The sequence below is a fragment of the Mus caroli genome, unplaced genomic scaffold (genome assembly GCF_978045245.1).
Source record: "Mus caroli unplaced genomic scaffold, Mus_caroli_1 scaffold_15, whole genome shotgun sequence".
Taxonomy (NCBI): domain Eukaryota; kingdom Metazoa; phylum Chordata; class Mammalia; order Rodentia; family Muridae; genus Mus; species Mus caroli.
In genome coordinates, this window is record NW_028227270.1 from 45,210,890 (window position 1) to 45,234,862 (window position 23,973).

At 37.2% G+C, this 23,973-nt stretch overlaps 1 protein-coding gene across 5 annotated transcripts in view; it reads right to left on the reverse strand.

The window, feature by feature from the left end:
* The window catches only part of Skic3 (SKI3 subunit of superkiller complex), an 87,110-nt gene that overhangs the window by 27,488 nt on the left and 35,649 nt on the right, over positions 1-23,973 (reverse strand). For all 5 annotated transcript variants that reach the window (XM_029468331.2, XM_021180671.3, XM_029468334.2 and 2 more), the window contains 16 exons: positions 22,458-22,634; positions 22,218-22,362; positions 22,004-22,082; positions 21,853-21,914; positions 20,859-20,915; positions 18,940-19,008; positions 17,790-17,864; positions 16,676-16,817; positions 14,073-14,166; positions 12,066-12,143; positions 9,515-9,639; positions 8,442-8,565; positions 6,660-6,878; positions 5,459-5,531; positions 1,723-1,776; positions 1,435-1,546 (listed from right to left, as the gene is read on the reverse strand). In XM_029468331.2, the coding sequence (XP_029324191.1) occupies positions 1,435-1,546; positions 1,723-1,776; positions 5,459-5,531; positions 6,660-6,878; positions 8,442-8,565; positions 9,515-9,639; positions 12,066-12,143; positions 14,073-14,166; positions 16,676-16,817; positions 17,790-17,864; positions 18,940-19,008; positions 20,859-20,915; positions 21,853-21,914; positions 22,004-22,082; positions 22,218-22,362; positions 22,458-22,634 (1,685 nt within the window). The remainder of the gene's footprint in view (positions 1-1,434; positions 1,547-1,722; positions 1,777-5,458; positions 5,532-6,659; positions 6,879-8,441; positions 8,566-9,514; positions 9,640-12,065; positions 12,144-14,072; positions 14,167-16,675; positions 16,818-17,789; positions 17,865-18,939; positions 19,009-20,858; positions 20,916-21,852; positions 21,915-22,003; positions 22,083-22,217; positions 22,363-22,457; positions 22,635-23,973) is intronic.

The window sequence follows — 23,973 nt, forward strand, 5'->3', positions numbered from 1 at the left end:
AGTCATATCACCATGCTGCTGCAAAACTATCATAAATAAAAGTTTATATCTTCTCCAATAAATTATATTTTTAAAAAATTCCATGACCTTAAAGGAAAGCTAACTTATTTTCCAAAAACAAACTTGTATAGTTAACCTTCAAGATTTGTAAATTTCTGAACATCTCATAAAGGAACTAGTTAAATAAATTCCTGTCTGTTCCATGGCTGGTTGGCTCAGTCCCTAAAGTACTGTGCTATTATGGAGAGTGCAGACACTCACTAGACATGGAGGACAAGTTTCAATGAGACACTCATCTCTATTACTCTGTTCCTAACAAAACAAGCTTGGTTTAAGGATAAACAAGTCAACATATTTTAGCTTTTGAAACTCAGGAAAAACTCAACATCGAACCTATGTTCTACCAGGAAAGCATGAAAGAATCTCATGGTACCGAGAGGGTGCTGCACGTATGATTGTGTGTACCAGGGAAAGGCAACTGTGTGACACTGCATTTCATAGTTAAGACAAAATATAATACTCTGCTTTATAACCCTACGAAAATTGACCTAACATTTCTGTGAGTAACAGTGGAAACACACTGGGATGGTAATATTTATTTTTCCTTACCTGTACAGTCAATAGCATAAATATGGCACAGCCTGCTAGAAATAACAATAGCTCGCTAAAGTGAGGCTATAGATTTCTAACAGTTACATACCTGTCAGTCAGTCTTGTTAACTTGATAGGACTTAGAATCATCATGGAAACACTCCTCTGGCTAGGTCTATGAAGGTGTTTGCAGACATATCTACTAGAGAAAGATCTACCCTGAATGCAGCAGAGCCATTGCGTGGGCTATACAGTTTCAGTCCAACAGAAAGAGAACGAGAGGTGAGTGGTAACTTTCACCTTTCTCTGCTTCCTGACTGAAATGGAGCATGATGGTGGCTTCTCCCCATCACCATGACTTCTCCATCTTGATAAGATTGCTTGGACTCTCAAATCATGACCCAAAATAAACCTTCCTTCCTTAAGTTGCTTTGTCAGGTATTGTCATAGACACAGGAAAAGTAACACAATACACAGAACGCACCCCGAATTTCCAGAGTTAACCACACACAAAAATACTATAGTAAGTAATTTAGTAGGTATAGATAAACTGTACTAGACTAGACTGATGGAAAATTGAAATAAAATAGCCTGAAAATGTCATTCATATTTTCAGTAACAGAAAATCAAGTATCTCTATGAAAACATTCCCATCAGTCTGTTTAAACTATTGATATATTATAATTAACAAGAGTCACATTCAGATAATCAAGTAATATGCAAAACTTTAAAATACATTCTTACAATTTCTTATATCATGAAAATACAAACTTTCTTCTTTTAACCCACAAGTGTAAATTTGATCACATCAAGATTAATAAGATGGATAGGTAATATATTCACCTGGAGAAAGGAAGGCTGCCTTCTGAATGGTCTTTAGAGCAGTATTGCTTTTATCTTCTGCTGTACTGCTTCCCACGGCCAACTGGTTCACTGCAGTATATAATAATGCCTTCTATATAAGAAGACAAGGAGGTGTGTTTATCAGTTCTCTTCACAGATCCCTCTTTTCAAAAGTAAAAGGCCTGTATTTAGGATGATATAAACCCTAAAGCAATGAGGAGCATTTTCTGACTCATTAATACTATTTAACAAGCTAAATATTTCCCTTGTATGAGAGTAAAAACTAACCTTTCCATGATTCAAATCCAGAATATGAGCCACACTGCCAGCTACAGCACCTCCCTACAACAAAACATATTATTTAGACAAATGCAGAGCTTTTCATGAAACAGTAAGAATGATAAAATCTTCCCTGCAAATCATTTGAGAAGTTCAGTTTTCAGCAAATTTACACTTGTAAATTCTGTAAATATCAATATATTATTAGAGTTTTAAGAAAGAAAATCTGTCTACTTTGATCATTTCACTTTTGTTATTATAATACAAAAAGCTCAAAATTAAGATGATTTTGTAGAGGCACGGAGTAAACGCACGTACTGCCTAACAACATAAACATGCTCAAAGAAAGAACAGGAGAAAGAAAGTGAGATGAATGGTAGCGAATATAAACCAGCACAGCTCACATACCTAGCTGTAAATCAACAAACTGATAATAAAAATGTGACAGATACATAGATAAATGGATGGATGCATAGAAGGATGGAAAGAAAAACAGATAAACAGACAGATGTAATGGAATACTGCTTAGCTCTCAAGAACAATGGAATCACAAATTTTTCAGGAAAATGAGTGGACTTAGAATACCACTCTATCTCAAAAGGAAAGGAAAAACATTCTCCAGTGTATGTGGATCCGTCTGCAATGTACACGTGTGTGTAAACAAATGTACAGGTGTGTACAGTAGACCACACAGAAGGGAGAAGCTGGATGCTATCAGTGAGACAGGAGAGAATACAGGACAAGGACCCATGAGTAGGGAGAAGAACAGAAAGCTAACTGTTTTATAGTTTTCACTCTGTCATTGAATTTTTACATTTTTGTGCTGGATGACTGCACAAAAACATAATCAAAAGTGAAGGAGTGTATGCTGGTTGGTTTGATGTCAACCTGATACAAACAAGAGTCATCTGGGAGGAGGGAGCCACAAGTAAGAACATAAGATCAATAATAATAATAATAACCAAATAATATGGCCACCATAAGATCAGCCCATAGGCAAGCCTGTGGGACAGTTTCTTAATTAGTGATTGTTAGGGGAGGGCCCCACCAGCCCACTGTGGGTGGTCCCATCCTTGGGCTAGTGATCCTGGGTTCTGTAAGCGAGCAGACTGATCAAGCCACAGGAGCAAGACAGTACCGAGCATCCTCCATGACCTCTCCCTCAGCTCCTGCCTCTAAGTTTCCTTCACTGCTTAAGTTCCTGTTCTGACTTCCTTTCCAATGACTAAAATCAAAGACAGAAAACAGAATTCTTCAAACCTCTATAGTCCTTAATATTAAATGATCCTATGTGAGAAAACTACTTATTGTTTCAATAAGCAATTCAATTGCTTAAAAAAAATCTAAAAATTTTAAATTCAATGTTGAACACTTTACCTTAAAAAAAAAAAAAAAAAGTAAATTAGAAGAATGATTTTTGCCAGACATGGTGGTTCATGCTGTAATCTTAACACTCAGAATGCTGAGGCAGAAGGATTACCATGAATTCAAGGCCAGCCTGGGCTATGTAAGACTGTCTCAAAAATATCAGCAGCAAATGCAATGGTTTCATCACATGTATTTTACACCTTAGATTTTATATCACATGTGCATTGGGCTTCACATACAGAATGCTGAAATAAAGCTTTGAAGGTATGTGAATATAAAATAAAGATGGATTAAGAAAAAGGCAGCATCAATGGAAAGAGAGGCCCATTGGTTGTGCAAACTTTATATGCCTCAGTACAGGGGAATGCCAGGGCCAAGAAATGGGAGTGGGTGGGTGGGAGAGTGGGTGGGGGAGCATGTGGGGGACTTTTGGGATAGCATTGGAAATGTAAATGAAATAAATACCCAATTAAAAAAAAAAAAAGAAAAAGAAAAAGGCAGCATAGCAGAGTGTGGAGACTCCAGAGTTAGAGTGTACTGAAAACCACCGACAACCATGATTTTCCTGTTACTTAACCTTACTCTTCCTTCTCTAGAAAGTGAACAGTCATTACTTTATACTACTGTTTAACATACACACCCAAGGGTACCAGAGTAACTCTCACACAATAAACAATTCACTCAAGTGTCCAATGCTTCCTATCAAAATAGCTTAGAGCCCATTACACAAATGGCCTGTGAATTAGGAGCACGGACGTCGCCTGGGAGGCTGTTAGAAACATAGACTCTCAGCACTGTCTCAGCCTTGCTAAATTACAACCTGCATTTAATACTACTAGGTGATGCCAACACACAGCCTGGGAACGTCTGAGAAGCACTGAGAAATATTTTAAAACATATTCCTAAAAGTATTGAATAACTGACAAGCTATTAAGGATTTATCAAGCTCAAACTGAAAGTTAAAGGGGCAGAACCTAGAAACAGATAGAGCATTTGTGCCATTTGTGGATCCCAATACTGAGGCTCATCTGCCAATGGGACAAGCCCAGAACTCCCACACGGAGGGTGTATATAGGAAGCCTTGAGAACTGCTGAACCTCTTCAGGATCATGAGACCCAGGCACAGAATAACTGTGTTAACACAGAGCCCCAATTATAAATGTGGCTGTAAAACATCTCACAGAAACGAGTACAAACTCTTTCATATGAAGCTATTTTAATCCTGAGGTTCAAATTATGTCTGCATATGATGTTGCAGAAGATACCATCAGTGTAAGACATAAAGTCATTGTGAATGAAGATCAGGAGACCAATGGACAATAGAAACACATCTACAAAGACGCTAAGTATCAAAATTATTACTAAACATGTTTTCAAAACAAATTAGGGGTTGCTATTATTTGCCAGCCACTTAAATGAAAAAGAAAGGAAATATTAATAGCAGAAACTAATAAAATATAGATATCTTAAAATTATGACTAAAATACAGTATATAATCACTTACAAAATGCCAGTGATTTCATGCTTATATTGAGATTTTTAGACATTAGCAATGTTTGTATTATTATTTATCTTTAGACAGTTTTTAAATAAAATCATCTTTTGGAATTTAAAAATATAATCCCTAATACTTATTTGTTATGCATGTTAATTATTCAGATAGGCATTGAGATAATCTGTGTATTTTCAGAACAATTTTAGGCAAAGAACTTTAAAGGCATGGGATGAACCAGATTATACAGCTGTAGGATGGAACTCTTACTTTGTAATATTCACAGCAGTTTGTAAGTAGATGGAGGGTACTCAGGCTAGTATTTGTGCAAATCATCATTGATTAAATGAGCATGTTTTCTTCATTGTACTTATAATTTTTTTAGGAAAATTGCTGTATTTTAAAAATATATTTAAGGTGGGTGTGGGTGTGGTGGCTGATGCCGTTAATTCCAACATTCAAAAAAGAAAGGTAAGCCGGGCGTTGGTGGCGCACGCCTTTAATCCCAGCACTTGGGAGGCAGAGGCAGGCGGATTTCTGAGTTCGAGGCCAGCCTGGTCTACAGAGTGAGTTCCAGGACAGCCAGGGCTACACAGAGAAACCCTGTCTCGAAAAACCAAAAAAAAAAAAAAAAAAAAAAAGAAAGGTAGGCAGACTCTGTAAGTCTGAATTCACCCTAGTCAACATAGGAAATTCCAGGCCAGCCAGAGTCACACAGTGAAGCTCACTCTCATGTTCTCTCACGCTCTCACTGTCTCTGTGTGTGTGTGTGGTCTCTCTCTGTGCATATACAAGTATATACACACACACACGTGTAACAATATACAGACGCATATATATTTAACACACCACTGGCTACTGGTTAGAATTATAGGCATTACTCACCTTTGCGCTCCGATGTGTGTACTGAGCAACAATTCGAGAAAGCAAAGACCAAAGAGCAGGGTCAGCAGGGTTACTAGAGGGAACATAAAAATGCTTGCCTTAAAGATGGGAGTTACTTTAACCACAAAAGGCACAGCAAATATTTTAAGCTTAAAATGTTTTAGACATCTAAGCAAGATCATATTAATTGCTCATGTTTAACTGAAAATACCTTAAATTTTTAGAAAACAAACTAAAACATGAAGGAAAACAGTAGCATGGTGATAAAATTATGAGACAAATAAAAATAGCTAAGGAAACACAGCATGTGTGTTCAGAAGAACTACAAAGAATTTTAAAGGCATAGTAAGAACTCCATTACACAACAGGAGGATGGAACTCTAAGAGAAATAGTTCATATTAATTCTTTGAGTCCAGCCAGAGAGATGGCTCAGTGGGTTAAGGCACTTAACCTGACCTGTGATTGAGGCTCTCAATCCTACCATACAATTCCTCATGGTGCAATGACCCTCCCACCCCACAGTAAAATTATTTTGTTGCTACTTTAAATAAAGGTAAATTTGGTGTTGTTGTGAGTCTTAATGTAAATATTTTTGAAGACAGAGATTTGCCAAATTGGTTGTGAGCCATAGGTTGAAAACCTCTGATGTATGGAAACTTTAACCATATGGGAACCATATGGGTTAACCATATAAGCTAGGAGAGAAGTGAATGCCATAATTGTCCTCCCATTCTGGAAAGTACATGCTACTTATGTGTATCTCACTCACCCCCCTCAGAAATAAATGTTATTAATATGAATAAATGAAGAAAGGAAAATAAATTAAAGCTACAACATATGAAAATAAAAATAATTCCTGTAAAATATCATTTTGGCTTGCTGTTGTTTGTGTGTTTATTTTGGTTTGTTTTGGTTTGTTGAGTCAGGGTCTCTCTGAATAGCCTTGGCTGTCTTGGAACTCTTAGATATGTGTTGATATGGATCAGTTAATGAACTGACAATATTACAAACAGGAATTATAGACTTTGATGTCAAAATAATTGAAGCTTCTCCCAAAGAAGGAAAAATTCATCAACTGATCAAAATAACAAGCAGTCTGATTTCCAAAACGAGAGGTATATTTCATTCAATCATCTTAGTAAAGCCTAAAAGCTGAACATAATCCCATCAAATACAACTAGTCCCCAGATGCAGACTCACCTGTGCACAGCCTTGGCCGCTTGTCTTTGTACTGCCACACTGCGGCCCTGTAGTGCATAAATTGCTGCCGTAAGAAGGCAGCTGTGATAATCGTTTTTGCGTTTGATATGCTTCAGTAACTCATTCAGTGCTGCTTTTGACAGTGTGGCATCGTGCATTGCCAACCCTAGAGCACACAGTGCTTGAAGACTTTCTGCAGTTGGTTCCTTTAAAATAGAGCTATAAATAAATATTTAATAGTCTGTTAGCCATTAGTACAGTAGTCTAATATCTATCAAGATGTTTTACTTAGTACAAAAAGCTATTTACTTAAACATTCATTAAAATAAGCCAATTTTGTGCTTAAAATAAAAAGAATTCTTTACATTTAAATATAAGAATTATCTGAGAGGAGCAAAATAACAATGGTCTTTCATAGCATAAATTGACAAATCTCATTTCAAGTCATTACGTCTATGTTTTAGAAACATATAAATTAGCCTCTTTGAGTCTCAGTATTAGGTAGATAATGAGAACAATTTTAGTAAAATGTTTAGTTTTAATAAAGCTCTATTTAATTAAAGGAAGGTCAGAAGTGAACTAAGGAGGGGCAGCTGCTTTGTGGTAGAACAAAGTGTCAGAAAAGCACTGCAGTCCCACAGTAGTGACAGGGACCACAAACACCAGAAGCACCAGGTTTTAGTACAGCATGGGTCAGGTGGGTGGCAGGTAGCAGGAGGCTCTCTCTGACAGAGGAGCTACAGCTGAGAGACTGAGGACGTTCCCTGGTCTCCTCAGCACAGAACCTGACCTTGCATGCTTCTAGCTGAAGAAGAAAGGAGACCCAGGGCCCCTAGGGCTGGCACTAGAGAATGGGTTCTCAGCCCTTCCCAGCAAAGTCACACAGAGTTGAAACTGGAAGCCATTTTCAGGTCTTATCACTTTCCCTCACTGCTTAGAGGGTCAGAAACCTCTTCATTTTTGTATATATAGGTTCCAAGGGTCTCTTCTCATCATGGCACATCAAGCAGTCAAGGACAGTGCAGACCAGGTAAGAGATTTTCAGTGTAACAGACATTCCTCCCTTTGGGACTGAGGGGCAGCTATGGAAGCAATGTGCTGTTCCTTGTCACAGAAACCAAGGAGAGCATCTATGTATGGTAGTGGAACCAGACTCTTCCTGAAGCGGGGAGGGGCCTTCTGTCCTGTGAGGATTCGTACCACTCACAAGCTCAGCAAACCTCATTGATAAACACTTTCTAATAGTCTGTATTAGCCATCTACTGCTCCTGAAGAATTGCAGCCAATCTTCTAAAACAAAACAAACAAGCTTCAAGAACTCAACAAGTACGGTATAAATAACTGCACTATTCCAGCTCATGTTAACTTGTTCTGAAACCAGAACTATGTTAGTTCCACAGGTATCTTTAAAGATACTTTAAATGAACCTTTTCTTCCTCCCTTAGATTAACTTGAAGACGAAGGGTGGGAGGAGGAGAGCCTTTTTTGAGGATCTCAGCAATCGAACAGAGTCAGCTCATGATTCCTTTCACTAAAGATTTATGGTCCATGTGGTCAATTATTCTTGATAATAAATAAGCAATATTGGACAGAGGCAAAGCTATGAATTAAGCCATGAGAGTTGACTCCACCTGTGATTGTCAACTTAGAACAAGGGAGGTCCAACTCCTTCCATGTACTTAAAAGTTCCTAAAACATTTAAAACTTATTTTACATTGTTCAAATCTCATCTTAAAGACTTTCAGGATCTGACTGGTAAGTGTTAAAGCCAGCTATACATACCATTTGAAGAGAAATGACTTGGCTGCATCCATTTTCCCTTGTTTATATTCCATTATTGCCATAGCTGTCAAGATGTGAGCTTTGTCTTGCTCTGATTTACAAACAGTCAAGGCTCTCTCATAGGCTATTACAAAGAAGAGGACAAGAAACAAAATATAAAAGTGATTCTAACTAACAGAACATGGCATTTTCCCCTCCCTAATCCACTTTTCAAAACAGATCTAACAGAAATTCCTTCTTCCTGGTTCTCTTGTTTTCAAGCAGACAGAATGAAACCTCCCATGGTTTGGCTATTCCAAAGTAACTCTGAAGATAGCTTTATGTTTGTTAGAAGTGACAATCCCCACCTCTGGCTACAGAATAGACATTGAGGTCACCTTAGGTAGAAAAGAAGACTGGGAAACACGAATGTCTGATCACACTCCTACTACAGATCATCACCTTCACCAACCAGGTAATATTTAAGTGTACTGTATACATATTGGCAGAGCCCATGTTTATCAGAATTTCTTCAGTTAAATTTTTTGGAAAAATAAAAATAAATTACTAACAAAAGCTAGGGCTTTTGCTTATCAAAAGAATTTCATTTAAGCAGTATAGAATAGTAAGTATCTGTTCTCAAATGCCAACTTACACATCCACCATGAAGACCTGTGCCTCAGCCTCCTCAAACGTCCAACTGACGCTCCCTTTAATTTCTTCATTAGGGTTATTCATCATCATCCCACACTAGTGAGATGGTGTTTTATGGCTCCTGACTCCTAGTCACATTTTAGTAAACACTGCAACCCCAGAGCTGGAGATACGGTTTAGCAGTTAAGAGCATGGGCTGCTCTTCTAGAGGATCAAGGTTCAATTCCCAGCATCCACACAGTAGCTCACAACTATCTATAACTCCAGTGTTCTCTTCTGGCCTCCAAGGACATTAGGCATACAATCGTGAACTAACATACATGAACTGACACATATAAATTTTTAAAATTTTAACGAGTGAACTAAATAAAGTCCTGCAACCCTACCACAATCCCTGTATCCTATTTCTCTGACAAAGTTCAAGGGGCATGATTACTTGCCTGAGCCGCTCTCTTTATATAGGCCCTTCATAAACAATGCCAGTGCAAACCCAATGATGTCCTCCAGCTCCACAAGGGGCGTCGACTTAAAGGCCTGGATAGCTCTGTCATAGTCACCAATGGAGCTAAGAAGGAAGCACAACTTACTTGTAAAATAAAAATGTTAATTTTGGTTATACAAAAATATTCAGACTTATTCACTCGACTACATTTAATGACTTAACTACATGTCCTTTTGTTATAGTAATTTGGCAAATAAAATACATTACTGCTCAAGTTGTTGAAAAGAATTAAAGTAGAAGGCACACATAAATAGAGTGGATCTGACTGCACCTCATAAATTATATGTGAAAATGAATGGCTCTGCAAAATTCTAGTTACTCTCTTAAACACTTTGTTTTTTCTTCACAAACATTACTTAAATCCCATTATAAGAACAATTTCAGGTTGGCTTTTATTAAAAAATATCTAATTTTTACATTTACTATGTTAGTTAAATATTACCCTAAGAGTATGGATCTAGATTCTTCAGTAAGTTATAAATATTTAGTCAAGAGTGAAAACCTAGCCTTCCTACAAACAATTTACCTATACAGCCATTCTTTGGATGGCATATTGACAAAATAAAATTCCGAGAAATTTTTATTGTTTTGTATTTCAATATATAGTCAGAAAAACTAACATGCATTAGGGATCATAATAGTGAAATAGCTGGCTGTTTATCTTCCATGAAGTCACATAAAGTCACCTGACATCACCTAACAATATCTTTCATTTATGTATTTGTGTGTCTGTCTGTCTGTGTGAGTCTATGTCACATGCATGTGGGTGACAGTAGAGGCTGGAAGAGGGTATCGGATCCCTAGAAGCTTGAGTTATAGGTGGTTGTAAGCTGCCTCACGTAGGTGCTGGAAACCAAACTCAGGACCTCTGGAGGAGCAGTGAGCACTCTAAATTGCTGAGCCAACTCTCCCACCCCAAGTCTTATCTAAATTAATATTTCTGAGACTCTTCTGGTACTTATCACTATAATCTAAAAGTTTCTTATAAATGTTATAGAAATATTTTTAAACACCATATTAATCTTTGAAGCTATAAATGGAAGTTAAAAATCCAAGCAACCTTTGCTTCAAATATGAGTTTATAAATATAAAACATAGTACAACTAAGCTCCAATTTTAAAAGAAGGCTATCCTTTGATAGATTATTTGTAAATATGTACATATATACTTCTTTAAATGAAAAATTTCAGAAATGTATAGGGAGAGAAGAGTAAGGGAAAGGAGGAAGGGGATATCACCATTATGGCTTTGTCTTTGAAACAGAAACTTGAAGCCAGCTGACAGATTATTAACATGTTACACATGAGTGGTGGCTACTCAACAACTTACACACTATAGCTTCTTGTGTACCATGAGCATCTATGTTCAAGATATTTCCAAATAAAACCAAATGGGGACTAAAGAGATGCTCGGTGGTTAAAGCATACACTGCTCTCTAGACCCATGGCAGTGCCTAGCACCCACTCTCGGTGGCTCAGGACAGTCTATTAACTCAGGTTACAAGTGCTCCAAACCCTTTCTGGCACCTCTAGGCATCAGACACACATGTTTCACATACATACATACATACATACATACATACATACATACATACAGATACTCACATAGACACATGAAATAAAAATAAATAATTCTTTTTCTTAAAAGAAAATAAATGGCAAATTTTCTATAGAATGTAATATTTTCTTCAAAGATAGTCTATATGAAACATCAAACTTAAGAAGATGAAATGCTTGTTTTTTATACTAGATATCCTCTACTTCAACAAAACAGAGTTAATTCTACCAACTACTAAAATATAAGAGTTTAAAAAAACTTAATAGGCAACCAGCAAAATTTCTCATGAATGGACTTGCTTAAGTTATGGTGGGGACAGGAAGAACTGGCTACCTCATGCCTCCATGTGCAGCTCCTTAGGAGAGGTAAAGACTGACCCAAAAGTACCAAGCTGCAATTTAATGCTTCAAACGAGACCATTCAAATTTAGGGCAACTATAGATCTAAGAACTCAGCCATGAGTCATAAACCCTCTCCCTAGCCATCTGTGCTAGGTGGGCTAGCTAGGGGGCTAGCCTCAACCCCTTAAAGCAACTGTCTGCCTGTTCTTTTCAGTCAGCAGACTGAGAGAACCTAAGGGAAGCCTAGCTACATGTCCTGAACTTTCTGTACTATATCAAAGGAGCTCCTAGACCATAATATTTATTTCCAATTTAAATATACAACCAATCCAAATTCCCCCCATTCCCCAACTAGTTAAGTAGGCTTCTATTCGAGAATTGGTCCTCTATCCAGTCCATAAAACATGGGCTCCAAGAGTCACTCTTCAGAAGGCACACTCAGGCTAGTTGTTAAGAGTACAGAAAGTTTAACACATTCTGGCCCGTGGAGTAAGGTATTCCAGGGTTCTGGATACTACTCTTCCCATCTGCAGGGACAAGATTTTCCCTAAGACACAGATTCATAGAATTCATGAGGAAAAACATCCTTACCATAACAATCTACCCCAGTTTCTTACTGCAACATTATAAGTATGTTGGTCTTCAGCAGAACGTAACAGTGCAGTTGCCCTTAAAAAAAAAAACAAAAAACAAAAACAAGGTATTTTGAATTCTGTATGTGCAACATTTTATTTTACATATTCCTCCTGACCTATATCCATAGATTTATATTCATTTGTTTCAATTCTACTAATTCTTTAATGCTATTAATGGCCACTTATTCATATTTCAGTAAGTTTATACCACAAAGGCACATAAATATATTTAAATTTTAGGTTGTCAGTAAAATGTAACATACTTACTCTTTTTTCACAAGACATTTATTATTGCATGTGAGTTATAAATATTCTAAAATATGTAATCGAAACATAAGCAATGACCATATCCATGTTATATTTTGACACACCAATATTTACAGAAGACACTCTTAAAAATACTTATGTAGGAAGGCAGAAAAATTGAATGCTTTCATGTGCTCTGACGATCTCCACACAGAAACACTAAAAGACAATGCGTTGACAGAAAAGATAAGAGGTCCCGCTGCGCTTAGACTACATTTACCAAGAGCTAAAGCCAACCTTTTCTTCTCCCACTGTGTTCTCTGTAGGCAAGGAGGGAAATGTCCTAAAAGCTAACTTTATTCTTTTAATGATTTCTTTCTTTTCTCTTTAAAAAGAGTCTGTCAGGAGAAATATCAAAAAAGGTTTTTTTGTTTGTTTGTTTGTTTTAATCTACTTGATGTTGCATGAAAAACAACTTGTTCAAAAAACATAAATGCTACAAAAATTAAAACTACACTTCTGATTAAATTTATGTACTATTTATGCTTCAAGCCTCAAATATCACAACATATAATAGTTGCTGTGGTCAGTTAAAAAGGAGTGGTACGTATTCATGGGACTGAAGCTTGGTGATGTCAGAGTCAGCAACGTCTACAATAACAAGAGTGTAGTAAAAAAAAAAAAAGAAGCAAACACTGTGAGCTGTCTAGTTTTATGTGTTAACTGCTATACTCTATATTTTATTTACTCTAAGTTTACTGACATTGTAATAAGAAAATTGTGGGGGGTTGTTTTGTTTTGTTGTTTTCTTAGTAAACCTTCCAGCAACTGAAAAAAATAACATCATTGTATAACCTCCAATACCATCTAGTGATTATTACTTTGAACTATATGGGAATTCGCAAAAGAATGTAGTTAATTATTTGGGATACTTCATATCTTCTGAATATTTACTTACATCTGAAATAGTGGTGTGCCTTAAAGCTAGGCAATCAGCTCTTTTAGTAGTTATTTAGTAGTTACTCATGAAATGAATAGTTATTTTCATGCTGACTTAACCTTATAAAGGAAAAATAGTTTGTTTCATTTCCTACCAGTCTCTAGGATAGTCACTACACTCTAGTACATGGGTTTTTTTTTGTGTTAAATATAGCAAACTCCTTCCATTTGGGAGTACTTGCTATCACTCAATATAAAATGCACCTTCCCATTTCTCTGACCCTAGAGCCTATTCTAATTCTTCCTTAGCAACAGTTAGTAACCAGATATTATTAGCTTATTGAGTATCTCCCATTGAGGAGTTCCATGAGATGAGGGCCTCTGTTTATCTTAATTCCCTGATAAATTTTTCATGCCAAGGACACTGCTTGGCACCCCGTATCCAACAAACATTTATTTACACAAACAAATATGTGATAGATAATAAGGTAAGTCAAGCAAATATTCATGTTGTTATTACCTGTCTGACTACAGGGGATAGATTTTTTAAAACAGAATCTTCGAGGATTTGTTTTGTGCCCTGATCTGTGACCCACACCCTAGGCAATGGAACCCAAAATGCAGCTGAAAGCTTGGAACTGCATCTTTCCACCTTCCACAAGGTATTACAATGACGACCAGGAAAGGTGACAAAAATCGCATTAGTTCTTTTGTGAAGAGACTATAAACAGTAAGAGCAGTGACAACATGGTGAGTGACCAAAGGAGCACAAGCCTACCTCTGGTACGCCTCGGCGGCTTCCTTTTTCAGCTGCAGATGCTCGTTTAAATAACCCAACATTGTGAAAGCTGAAGCGGAATTCTGAATTCTTTCTGGAAATTCACAAATATCTTTAATTTGTATATTCATCCTGACTATATTTACAAAAATAACATAAATTCTTCTTGTTTCAGTATCTCAAAACGAACTGAGTTGATGGTATTATTAAGAATAATCGTCTAATTTATCTTGAACATACCAGTGATCTTTGATAATTTTTCTAAATTACTGAATAATCTTGAAGAGTTATGTGAGGTTTTTAGTTATATTTATAATTTAAACATGTTTTCTTCAAGCCCTTGGAACACAACAGCTCTAACTGAGATGTCTCCATCAAATCCCTCCCCTCAGAGCTCAAAGAACTCAGCAGAAGAGGAAGAAAGAGTCTAAGGGCCAGAGAGGATGGAGAATACCAAAACAAGGCTCTCTGAATCAACTAAGCAAAGCTCATATGAACTCACAGAGGATGAAGAAGCAAGCACAGGGTTGGACACACACACACACACCAGCTATCATCTTAGTGCCCACTCTTGGGGCTCTTTTCCTTCTGTCCGGTTACATTGTCCAGCCTTAATGCAATAGTTTTTGTTTTATCTTATGTTTTATCTTGTTATGTTTGGTTTAAAAAAAAAAAACACGTTTACCTTAAAGTAAAATTATTTGAAATTATAACCCACCAAAATTAGTTCCAACACTATATTCAGGATTTTAAAAAATTTTTATTAGTTCTTATAAAATTTCATACTTTCTGGGGGGAGCTAACCAATTAAACCTCTTAAGATTTAATTTACCAATGATTTTCTCTTGGTGGCTCTATATGTTGTAAAAAAATAATTCAGTTCCTCATACCAGGAACAGAGAAATGGATCTAGGCACACTCTTGCTCTTTTTTTTTTGATTTAAAGATTTATTTATTATTGTATGTAAGTATACTGTAGCTGTCTTTAGACACACCAGAACAGGGCATCTCATTATCGATGGTTGTGAGACACCATGTGGTGGCTGGGATTTGAACTCAGGATCTTTGGAAAAGCAGTCAGTGCTCTTAACCACTGAGCCATGTCACCAGCCCAGATTTGGCACTTTGAATGTAGTATTTTCCAATTTTAATATTGAAAGTGCACTGCATTGGACAAAAAAAAAAAAAACATTACCTTATCCAGTTCACTTAAGGTAGTACTGAAGAACAGGTTTTCACATCCCCAGCGGTGTTTAATGAGGTATAAGGCAAGTAAGAGTCTTATGTGGTAGGCGGGTTTTAACATCAGAGGAAAATCATAGTCCAAGTCATTCTCTAAATCCCTAAGATCACTCTACAAGATCACAATACCATAGGGAAGAGTTAGAAGCTCCATACGCCATGTTACATGAACTTAGTAGGACAGACAGAGATGGTCTAGACACGCTCATCAGATTCTCTCTTTGTTCTATTTCTACTATGTTAGTGTTTCTGGCCAAGCACACAGCATTTACACAAGTCTATGAAAATAGTTCCACTGTTTAAGAATCAGCTGTGCACATTTGTTAGAAAATTTTGTTCATCATTTTAGGTATCTGCATTTTATTAAGAGATTTACCTCTTTATCTAAATCCTTTAAGTTGTTTTAAAGTAAGGAAGGTGGCGAATAAGATTTCTGAGTTAACACTTCCTTATCTCTGGGGACTTAGCTGTGTCCTTCCTGTCAGCACACTGCAATAGATGACAACGTCCCGACATGCTCATGGCTGTGAACACATTACCCTCTCTCTCTGCACATAGTAAAGGCACAAGAGAACGGAATGTCGATTCTTAGGTAGAACCCTTTTCTGTCCTGTGTTTTATTCCATGTTATTCTGCTGCTACTTTCTATAATGACTATTTCTGCCAAGTGCCCAGCCTACCACTGTGTAGCACTCATATCTCTGAAATAGAGACAAGTTCCTAAGTAGTGGGTACCTTTCCTTTCATATCACAAGACAGTTGAAATTCAGTTGTACAGTCCACCTAAGGACTCAGTGAAGTGGAGTGAAGATAAAAAGCTGAGTGGTGGTTTTATTTTAAAAACAAAGGAAATTATTACCAGGTAAAGCTAGTAAACTTTACCACTCTGCCAGTTTCCTAAATCTAAGTGTATTTTTTCCAACATTTTACAGGGTAATCAGGAGTTAACAGGAAAGGGTAACATCCCTGGGTGTGGGCTCAGAGTTTCCTATATATTCTCTTTTCTAATTCTCCTAACTATAACTATACAACTTGGGAATTGTGATCTTTTTCCTCAAAGATGAAGTAAGTATAAGCTAAGGGAAGTAAAATGTCTGGTGCCCACACTGAGAAGGACTAGAGGAAAGACAGCAGCAGTGACTCAGAACCACTAACTTTCTGCACACTTCCATTAGCACAAGGATATCTTCAGTCAGAAAGAAATAAAGGGGGGTTAATCACTTTTTCAAAGTCATTACTTTCATTTAATAATTGTACTCCTTCCAAGTAGCAACAAAAAGTCACGTTAGCATCTGAATGGGTGAATTTTAAAAAATTAAATCATTTCAGGAGTGTGCTACTGCACTATATCCAATACTTACCTACATATTTACAGAGAACGCCCTGTGCCGCAGGGATAGCATTCATTTCAAGGATGTTGTACTGGTACAGCTCTGTTTCTCTGTTGCTCTTGTCTTGTAATGTAGTACAAACCCAATATGCATAACCTATTGCTCCTTCAGTCTTAAAAAAAAAAAAAAAAGAACTTAGAATAATAAATATTTCATTAAAACTAAGAAATAAAATAGCATATTTCAATAACAATAGCATCATAGCTTAGTCTTCCTTAAGCCCCTTTAACAAAAGATTCCATGGGGGAAAATGGTTGGGATCAATTTAATATCGCTTCTCTAAACCTGAGGAAAATCAAATGCAATAAAGAGTAAAAAACAGAGGCTTGCCAGATGGGCTGATTTTCCCCTTCTCGGACCATTTCCACAGGTTAAACAAAACTAACTCAATGTATCTCCAGAGCCTAGTTATCAACTAAAGCCATCATGTCTATTCTTTCTTATAATCTCAATTTCTTTTCAATATTACTCTTATTACATGTAATAAATCTCAATGTGGAGGCTGGAGACACAGCTCAGTGGTTAAGAGCACTGGCTGCTCTTACACAAGACCCAGACTCAGCTCGCAGCACCCACATCATAGCTCACAACTGTCTGTATTATCAGCCCCAGGCCCTCCAATGCCCTCCTCTGGCCTCCATGGACACCTGGCACACACTTGGTGCCATACAGACATACAGGCAAGCAAAACACCCATAAACAGAAAAATAAATCAATAAAAAATGTAATCTCCCTGTCACTTTTTCATCAGCTTGAACACTGAAGATAAAAACAAATATTTCCCATAAAGACAGTTTATCTGCGATAAGACAGAGTAAAGACAATAGCTATCGTTAACATTTTATACCACTTTATACCTCTATGCCACTATTTGTTTTGTTTCTTTTACTTTTTATTTCTGGTTTTGGTTTTTTGAGGCAGAACTTAATGTAGCTCAGGCTGACTTCACACTTGCTCTGTAGCTGGACATGGCCTTGAACTCCGGATCCTCCTGCTCGACCTCTGGAGGGCCAGTATTCCCAGACTCTTATTCATCTTGTTAGCAAGGATAATGTTTGCCCAAGAAGAACATTCAGACTCTTACATGCATACTGAGCTCTGTAGTGTGCCTGAAGAGATCCATGGTATCATAACTTCCAACTCTTTCTGCAATAAGAGCCTATTAAAAGAATTTTTAAAACATTTTAATTAATTTAAAAGAAATAAAAATGATGATAATAAATGGTTTTAGAAAAACCAGAGATTTACAAGGTATACTTCAAAGCAAAGTTAACTTTCACTTCCATGTTCCCATTTTTAACTAAGGCTATGAGTAGTATCCTGAGATAATTATTTTAGAGAACAAAATATTAAACATTTAACATGTGGGTAACTCTGTTAGTATTTATTAATCTGGAGTAACACAACGGACCCTGGAAGAATCTCATCATAAGATTGACATCTGGCAGAAATACAATCCCAGTGTTCCCAGTCTAATACCTGATACAGAGAACAGCACAAAATGCCCTGCTCCCAGGTGCCACTGCACTTAATGAGGAGATTGCCCTGCTATTTCTGCTCGAATCAGAGAACTCAAATTAGACTATGGTACAAAACCACAGTAAGAGACACACCTAGTCTTTAACTAAGGTTTCTGATGCATGTGGTGCTACTGCTGCTGAACTATTCAGCAATTCATTACAATTCAGACAAGTCATCCAGTCACCAGCAATACAGTTTTTTTAACTGATATGACTAGAGTAAAATAATCAGTGACAGATCCAAGCTACTAACAATGAACCTGATTCTATGTGGCAGTACAGAAATCTAAACTTGGTCAAAGAGAAAATACTCCTAAGTACACATCACAATATGAAGATTTTATAGAAAATTAGAAAACAACAACCATAATAATCTTTGTAAACGTGAATAATCTTTGCAAATGCAAGCTTATCAATAGTTCTAGGTTGATTTCTTAGGCAAACTAATAATCACATTCATGGGATTCAAAGTTTAATAACTGCCAGCTGGGTCACAATATTTACAACATCTGAGTTTAAATGTCTACATCTTTAAAGAGTATAGCAGTAGCCATAACTCAAAGAATTGACAACAGATAAACTAAAATTCTGTATTCAAAGCCCAATGATTGGCATGCAATGAGTTTTCAAATGCTACATGCAATATTATCAACATTAGCACTAATAAGAGGTTATTTTACAATGATAAGTTTGTTAATGATTGTTGTATCTTACCTGTCCAATCCAGCACAATAAATAAGATGGATCAAGGGACTGAGCCATTTTGAACGCTTCATGGGCTTGCTAGGAAAAAAACCAAAATGTAAAAAATATCACATCAAGCCATTTCATAAACTTCAATGGTTTAAAAAGCATAAGAAAATTCAAACCTGTCATGAATATACATAAATATAAAATTCCGTTACTAAAGCACAACTAGAATTCATGTTTTAGCTACACAGTCTTAGAGATTCCTCTACAAGTGAAGAGCTCTGGTCCCCTACAAAGTGATAATACTATAGGTCTCTATCTTTATTTGGATCTCAATCTCTATCTGTAGGTCTCTGTCACCTAGTCTGCACAACTTTCAATACCATGTGCTAACTATGTATAAAATAAAAGATTAAATAAAGCTGAATATAGTTCCCCTTATTGAGGGAATAACACACACAACCAATGAAGCTGAAGATATGACCTGCTCCTGAAGAAAGAGAGATTAACAACACAATTCTACAATAGGCAGTCAAGCAACATTAAAGATACCTCTTGGACTGTAAGTTCATATGTTCCCTTGCCCCTGCTTTAAAAACAAAAACAATAACACACTTAGTCCATACTGCTTTCTGCTGTTTCTGTATATTTCATGTGGTGTCAGGAAAGACTTTCTTTTAAGAAGAAAACTCATCAACGATTGTGCCTAGTGAACATGAGACTGAACCTAGAGCCTTGCCCACAACAAGTGTTTTCTTTCACTGAGCTACACAAAACTACAACACATTTACATATGTCAAAATCTAATTTATGAATTTATTTCAATTTACAATCTTACAAAGCTAATCATTGTTGCAGTTAGTGACTACATAGAATCACTCACTTAAAAGAATATTTTTTTAAAAATATTTAAATAATTTTTAAAAAATACAGAACATTTTTCTGTCAAAGGACTGGATCTAGCACACTGACTACACTAAGAAACAGTAAGATGTGGCACTTTCCTTGACTTCCCACATATGGCCTATAACATGATTCCAGGTACTCCGCTCCATCAGCTCAACTGGGAGGAATTCCACTGGGATATTTAAAGGTAATAACATTTGCTAAAGCCAAAATCTAAATTACAACATCAATGGTTAAATTTAAGATATTAAAAATTACTAATTGTCTCTCATCTTCACCCACCCAACCTTAACATGCTATACAAACAAACATCTCTTATATTTGTGCTGTTACCAAAGGAATCCATAAGAGAATTGTTTTCATCTATAAAAACTACCTAATGAGGCTGATGTTAAGAGAATGGTGTACTGGCTAGTTTTGTGTCAACCTGACACAGCTGGAGTTATCACAGAGAAAGGAGCTTCAGTTAAGGAAATGCCTCCATGAGATCCAACTGTAAGGCATTTCCTCAATTAGTGATCAAGGGGGAAAGGCCCCTTGTGGGTGGGACCATCTCTGGGCTGGTAGTCTTGGGTTCTATAAGAGAGCAGGCTGAGCAAGCCAGGAGAAGCAAGCCAGTAAAGAACATCCCTCCATGGCCTCTGCATCAGCTCCTGCTTTCTGACCTGCCTAAGTTCCAGTCTTGACTTCCTTTGGTGATGAACAGCAATGTGGAAATGTAAGCTGAATAAACCCTTTCCTCCCCAACTTATTTCTTGGTCATGATGTCTGTGCAGGAATAGAAACCGTGACTAAGACAAATGGCTACTACATAGTGAGTTCAAGGCTAGTGTGGACTATATAGAAAAACACTGTCTCAGAGGCAAAAAGGTCTTATATAAATATAAAACGAGAAGTCTCATGAGTTTCAAGGAAAAATAAGTCTTACATATTCATTATTCAACATAATAAAGTAAATGCCACACATTAACTAGGATATTTGACATACTGGATAGATAATACATATAGGATTTCTCACAATTGATAATTAATTATACCTCGATGTTTTCAGTCGCAAGGTATAACACTCCTAAGTTGGTCCATGCAGCAGCATTCTAAAAGACATTTAAAAACAAACAGGTCTCATTCAGGGACGCTTCTTTTTACAGTAGGCAGCAGTTAATACAGACTCACAAGTAGTGAAACTGGTAAAAAAAAAAAAAATAGTGGCTCTTCAGTGTTCAGCCCTAAATAGGACATCTACAGCACACCCTCCAAGGCTCAAGAAATACATGTCAGAGAACAGCAGAAAGATCGTAAGAGTTGGAGGATGGGAGGGGATGCTCAGGCTTCTGCACAGGACAACACTGGCTGTTGCACTCATGAAGTCACAGCAGCTACGGTTCCCTGCACAAGATCTGTACAAGACTGAGCACATCAGCATCCTACTGTGCAGCTGAGAGGGAGCTAACGGCTAGGCTAACGGAGAATGGGAGACGTTTTTCTACAGTGGAGTAGCTACTGTTAGCATGTTCACACTCCACAACTAACTCCCTATCCATGCTCACACAAGCAATCCAATTAAACTCAGTAGTTCTTTTAAAGAAGAAGAGAAGAAGACAGAGAAAGAGGTGGAAGAAGAGGAGAAGAAGACCACGACGACGACATGAAAGTAGGAAGGGGACTTGGGAATGAAGGGGTCAGTGGAGGAGGGAGGAAGGTAAGAGCATAGAGAGCTGGATATTCTCAAAACATCTTATGTACGTGTATAAAACTAGCAAAGAATAAATTAAACTCCTCAACATCATCCTGACAACCACATTTACACAATCACACACAAGTACACAGACACACATACTCAGTAAATAAGTATAATATTTTTAAAGTGAGAGAGACCCTTCCTCAACACAGTAGACGGTGAGAACCAACTCCATCCCAAAGTAATCCTCTGATGTCTACAGGCACACCTGCACGCACAAAATGTATTAATTTTAAAAGCAAATTAATACACGGAATTTTGCAGTTTTCTTTGTAGACACACAGAGCACTTACAATTTGTTCTGCCTGGATTGATTTGATGAAACAGTGCTGAGCAAGGGCATAATTTCCAACTCCTGAAACATACAGAACTTAAAGTAACTGAACTTTCTTGCTTGAAAACAAACATCTTATGAAATAAATAAAAGTGTTACTCAATTCTCACCATGGTAACATGCAACCACACCAAGAGCATTCCAATGTAAGTGATTATTACTGTCCAGCCTCACTGCCTTTTTCAGACACTAAAAAGAAGAGAAATTAAATTAAATTATTTCTTGAATAGCAGCATTTATAAAAATAAAATGTAGTCTAATGTTAAAACAAAGTATTAATAGCATCTTTCATAAAAACACTTGTTCATAAAAAACTTTTCATACATGCAAAGATTTCTCCAGTAACTCAGTAAGATCATTCATGCTGCTGCCTGTTTCTGCTAGATGTTGTACTTGACGGTAATAATTGATTCCAAGGTCACACCATGTATTAGATGTAGACATCAATTTTAATGCACGACCGTAACACCTACAGAAAAATAAAAATGAATGGTATAGGTGTGTTTAAAATCTAATGTTCAAATACAACTCTAATGCCAATGACTGGTAATCTCTGTAAGTCACCTTCCTCCAAGACTCAGGAGCTCATCTTTCTTTAAGACTTCTTGCCCTTCTTTTTGGCCGAGAAGGGCTCCTAAGACATGAACACGCACTTTAGATGGCGAAACAGGATGCAGACAGGTACAGGCATCTCCCACAAGTTTCCAAAGGCAAGACACATCAGCTCGATGCTGCAGGGCCCTGCCAGATAAACAAAGGCTTTCAAAATTGTGTCCAAAAGGCTGTGGCTCAGGACTTTGTATCCTTAGAACAGAAGACCTATATGCAGTCCTGACTGAGAATAATGTCAGGCTCTGTGCATGTCTCACTGGTCAAATAACAGAACTATACCCTATCACCTCCTTAGTAGAAAGAAAAAGATCTAGAAAAGGCAAGGTGGGAGGAACTGATCATTTTATGTGGCAGGAAATTTTGCATTTTTTTTTCTTTACCGTAATTGTTAAAAGTGGTCGAAGGCAAATCCCAATACCCAGCTACTACAAACTGCTATGTCACAAGCAGACGGAGCGTTTTCATAGCCTTTCCTACTCCATGAGTCTAGTCAGAACCCATTTCCTAATGTCTTCCTGAGAAACACCAAGCATTCCAGTGACCCAGCCCAGCCCCTGTGAGACTCAGAAGGATATTGTTCCTAAGTTCCTTTAAACATCTTAGTCAGATCTCTAAAGCTGACACATGAAAGGAGAAAAAAAAAGCAATAGCATTCTTTTCTTTTTTTAAACAATAAACCAACACGGATATTTTACTATTATTATTATTATATTATTTTGGTTATTTTATTTACTTACGTTTCAAATGTTGTGTCAGCTTCCCGGTCTTCCCTGCACAACCCCCATTATCTCCCCCTCCCCTTTACCCTTAAGAGGGTGCTCCCCTACCCATCCACTCTTGCCATACCTCTCTAGCATCCCTCTATGCTGGGGCATCAAGCCTCCACAGGACCAAGAGCCTCTTAAAAGCCCAAACTCATGGCTTTTCAACTTCAATTTAAAAAAAAAAAATAAGTTTTAAAATCAGCTCACTGTTATAGTTGCTCTTGGGTGTTACTGAGACTGTCTTTGAAGTTGTTTTCCTCCTGCCTTGCCTTCCCTTCCCAAGTAGTTTGGATTACAGAAATGCAGCAGTGTGCCCAGGATAGTCTATAGACTTGTTGCTGCCTGTGTGTGGGACCCAGTAAGACTCAGCGCTTCTTGGGCTCAGCCTCCCAAAACAGCAGTTAGAGGCACATGTGCAGACATAGCCAGAATGAGTGCTGGGGTTAAACTCAGGTCCTCATGCTTACCCAGCAACTGCTTTTACCTGAGAGTCATCTCCCTGACCCCTATCTAGTATGTGGACTTTTTAAAGTCATCTAACACAAATAATACATTGCACTTCTATAACATTCTAGATTTAAATTTCCCAGATTCTTTCTTAGTAGATACACCACCTTTGTCTTATATCTTCTCTCCAGGACTAATGGGAAAGCTTGTTTTTCTTTACCTTCGGCCCATCTAAAAGCAGAAGCAGACCCTCCTGA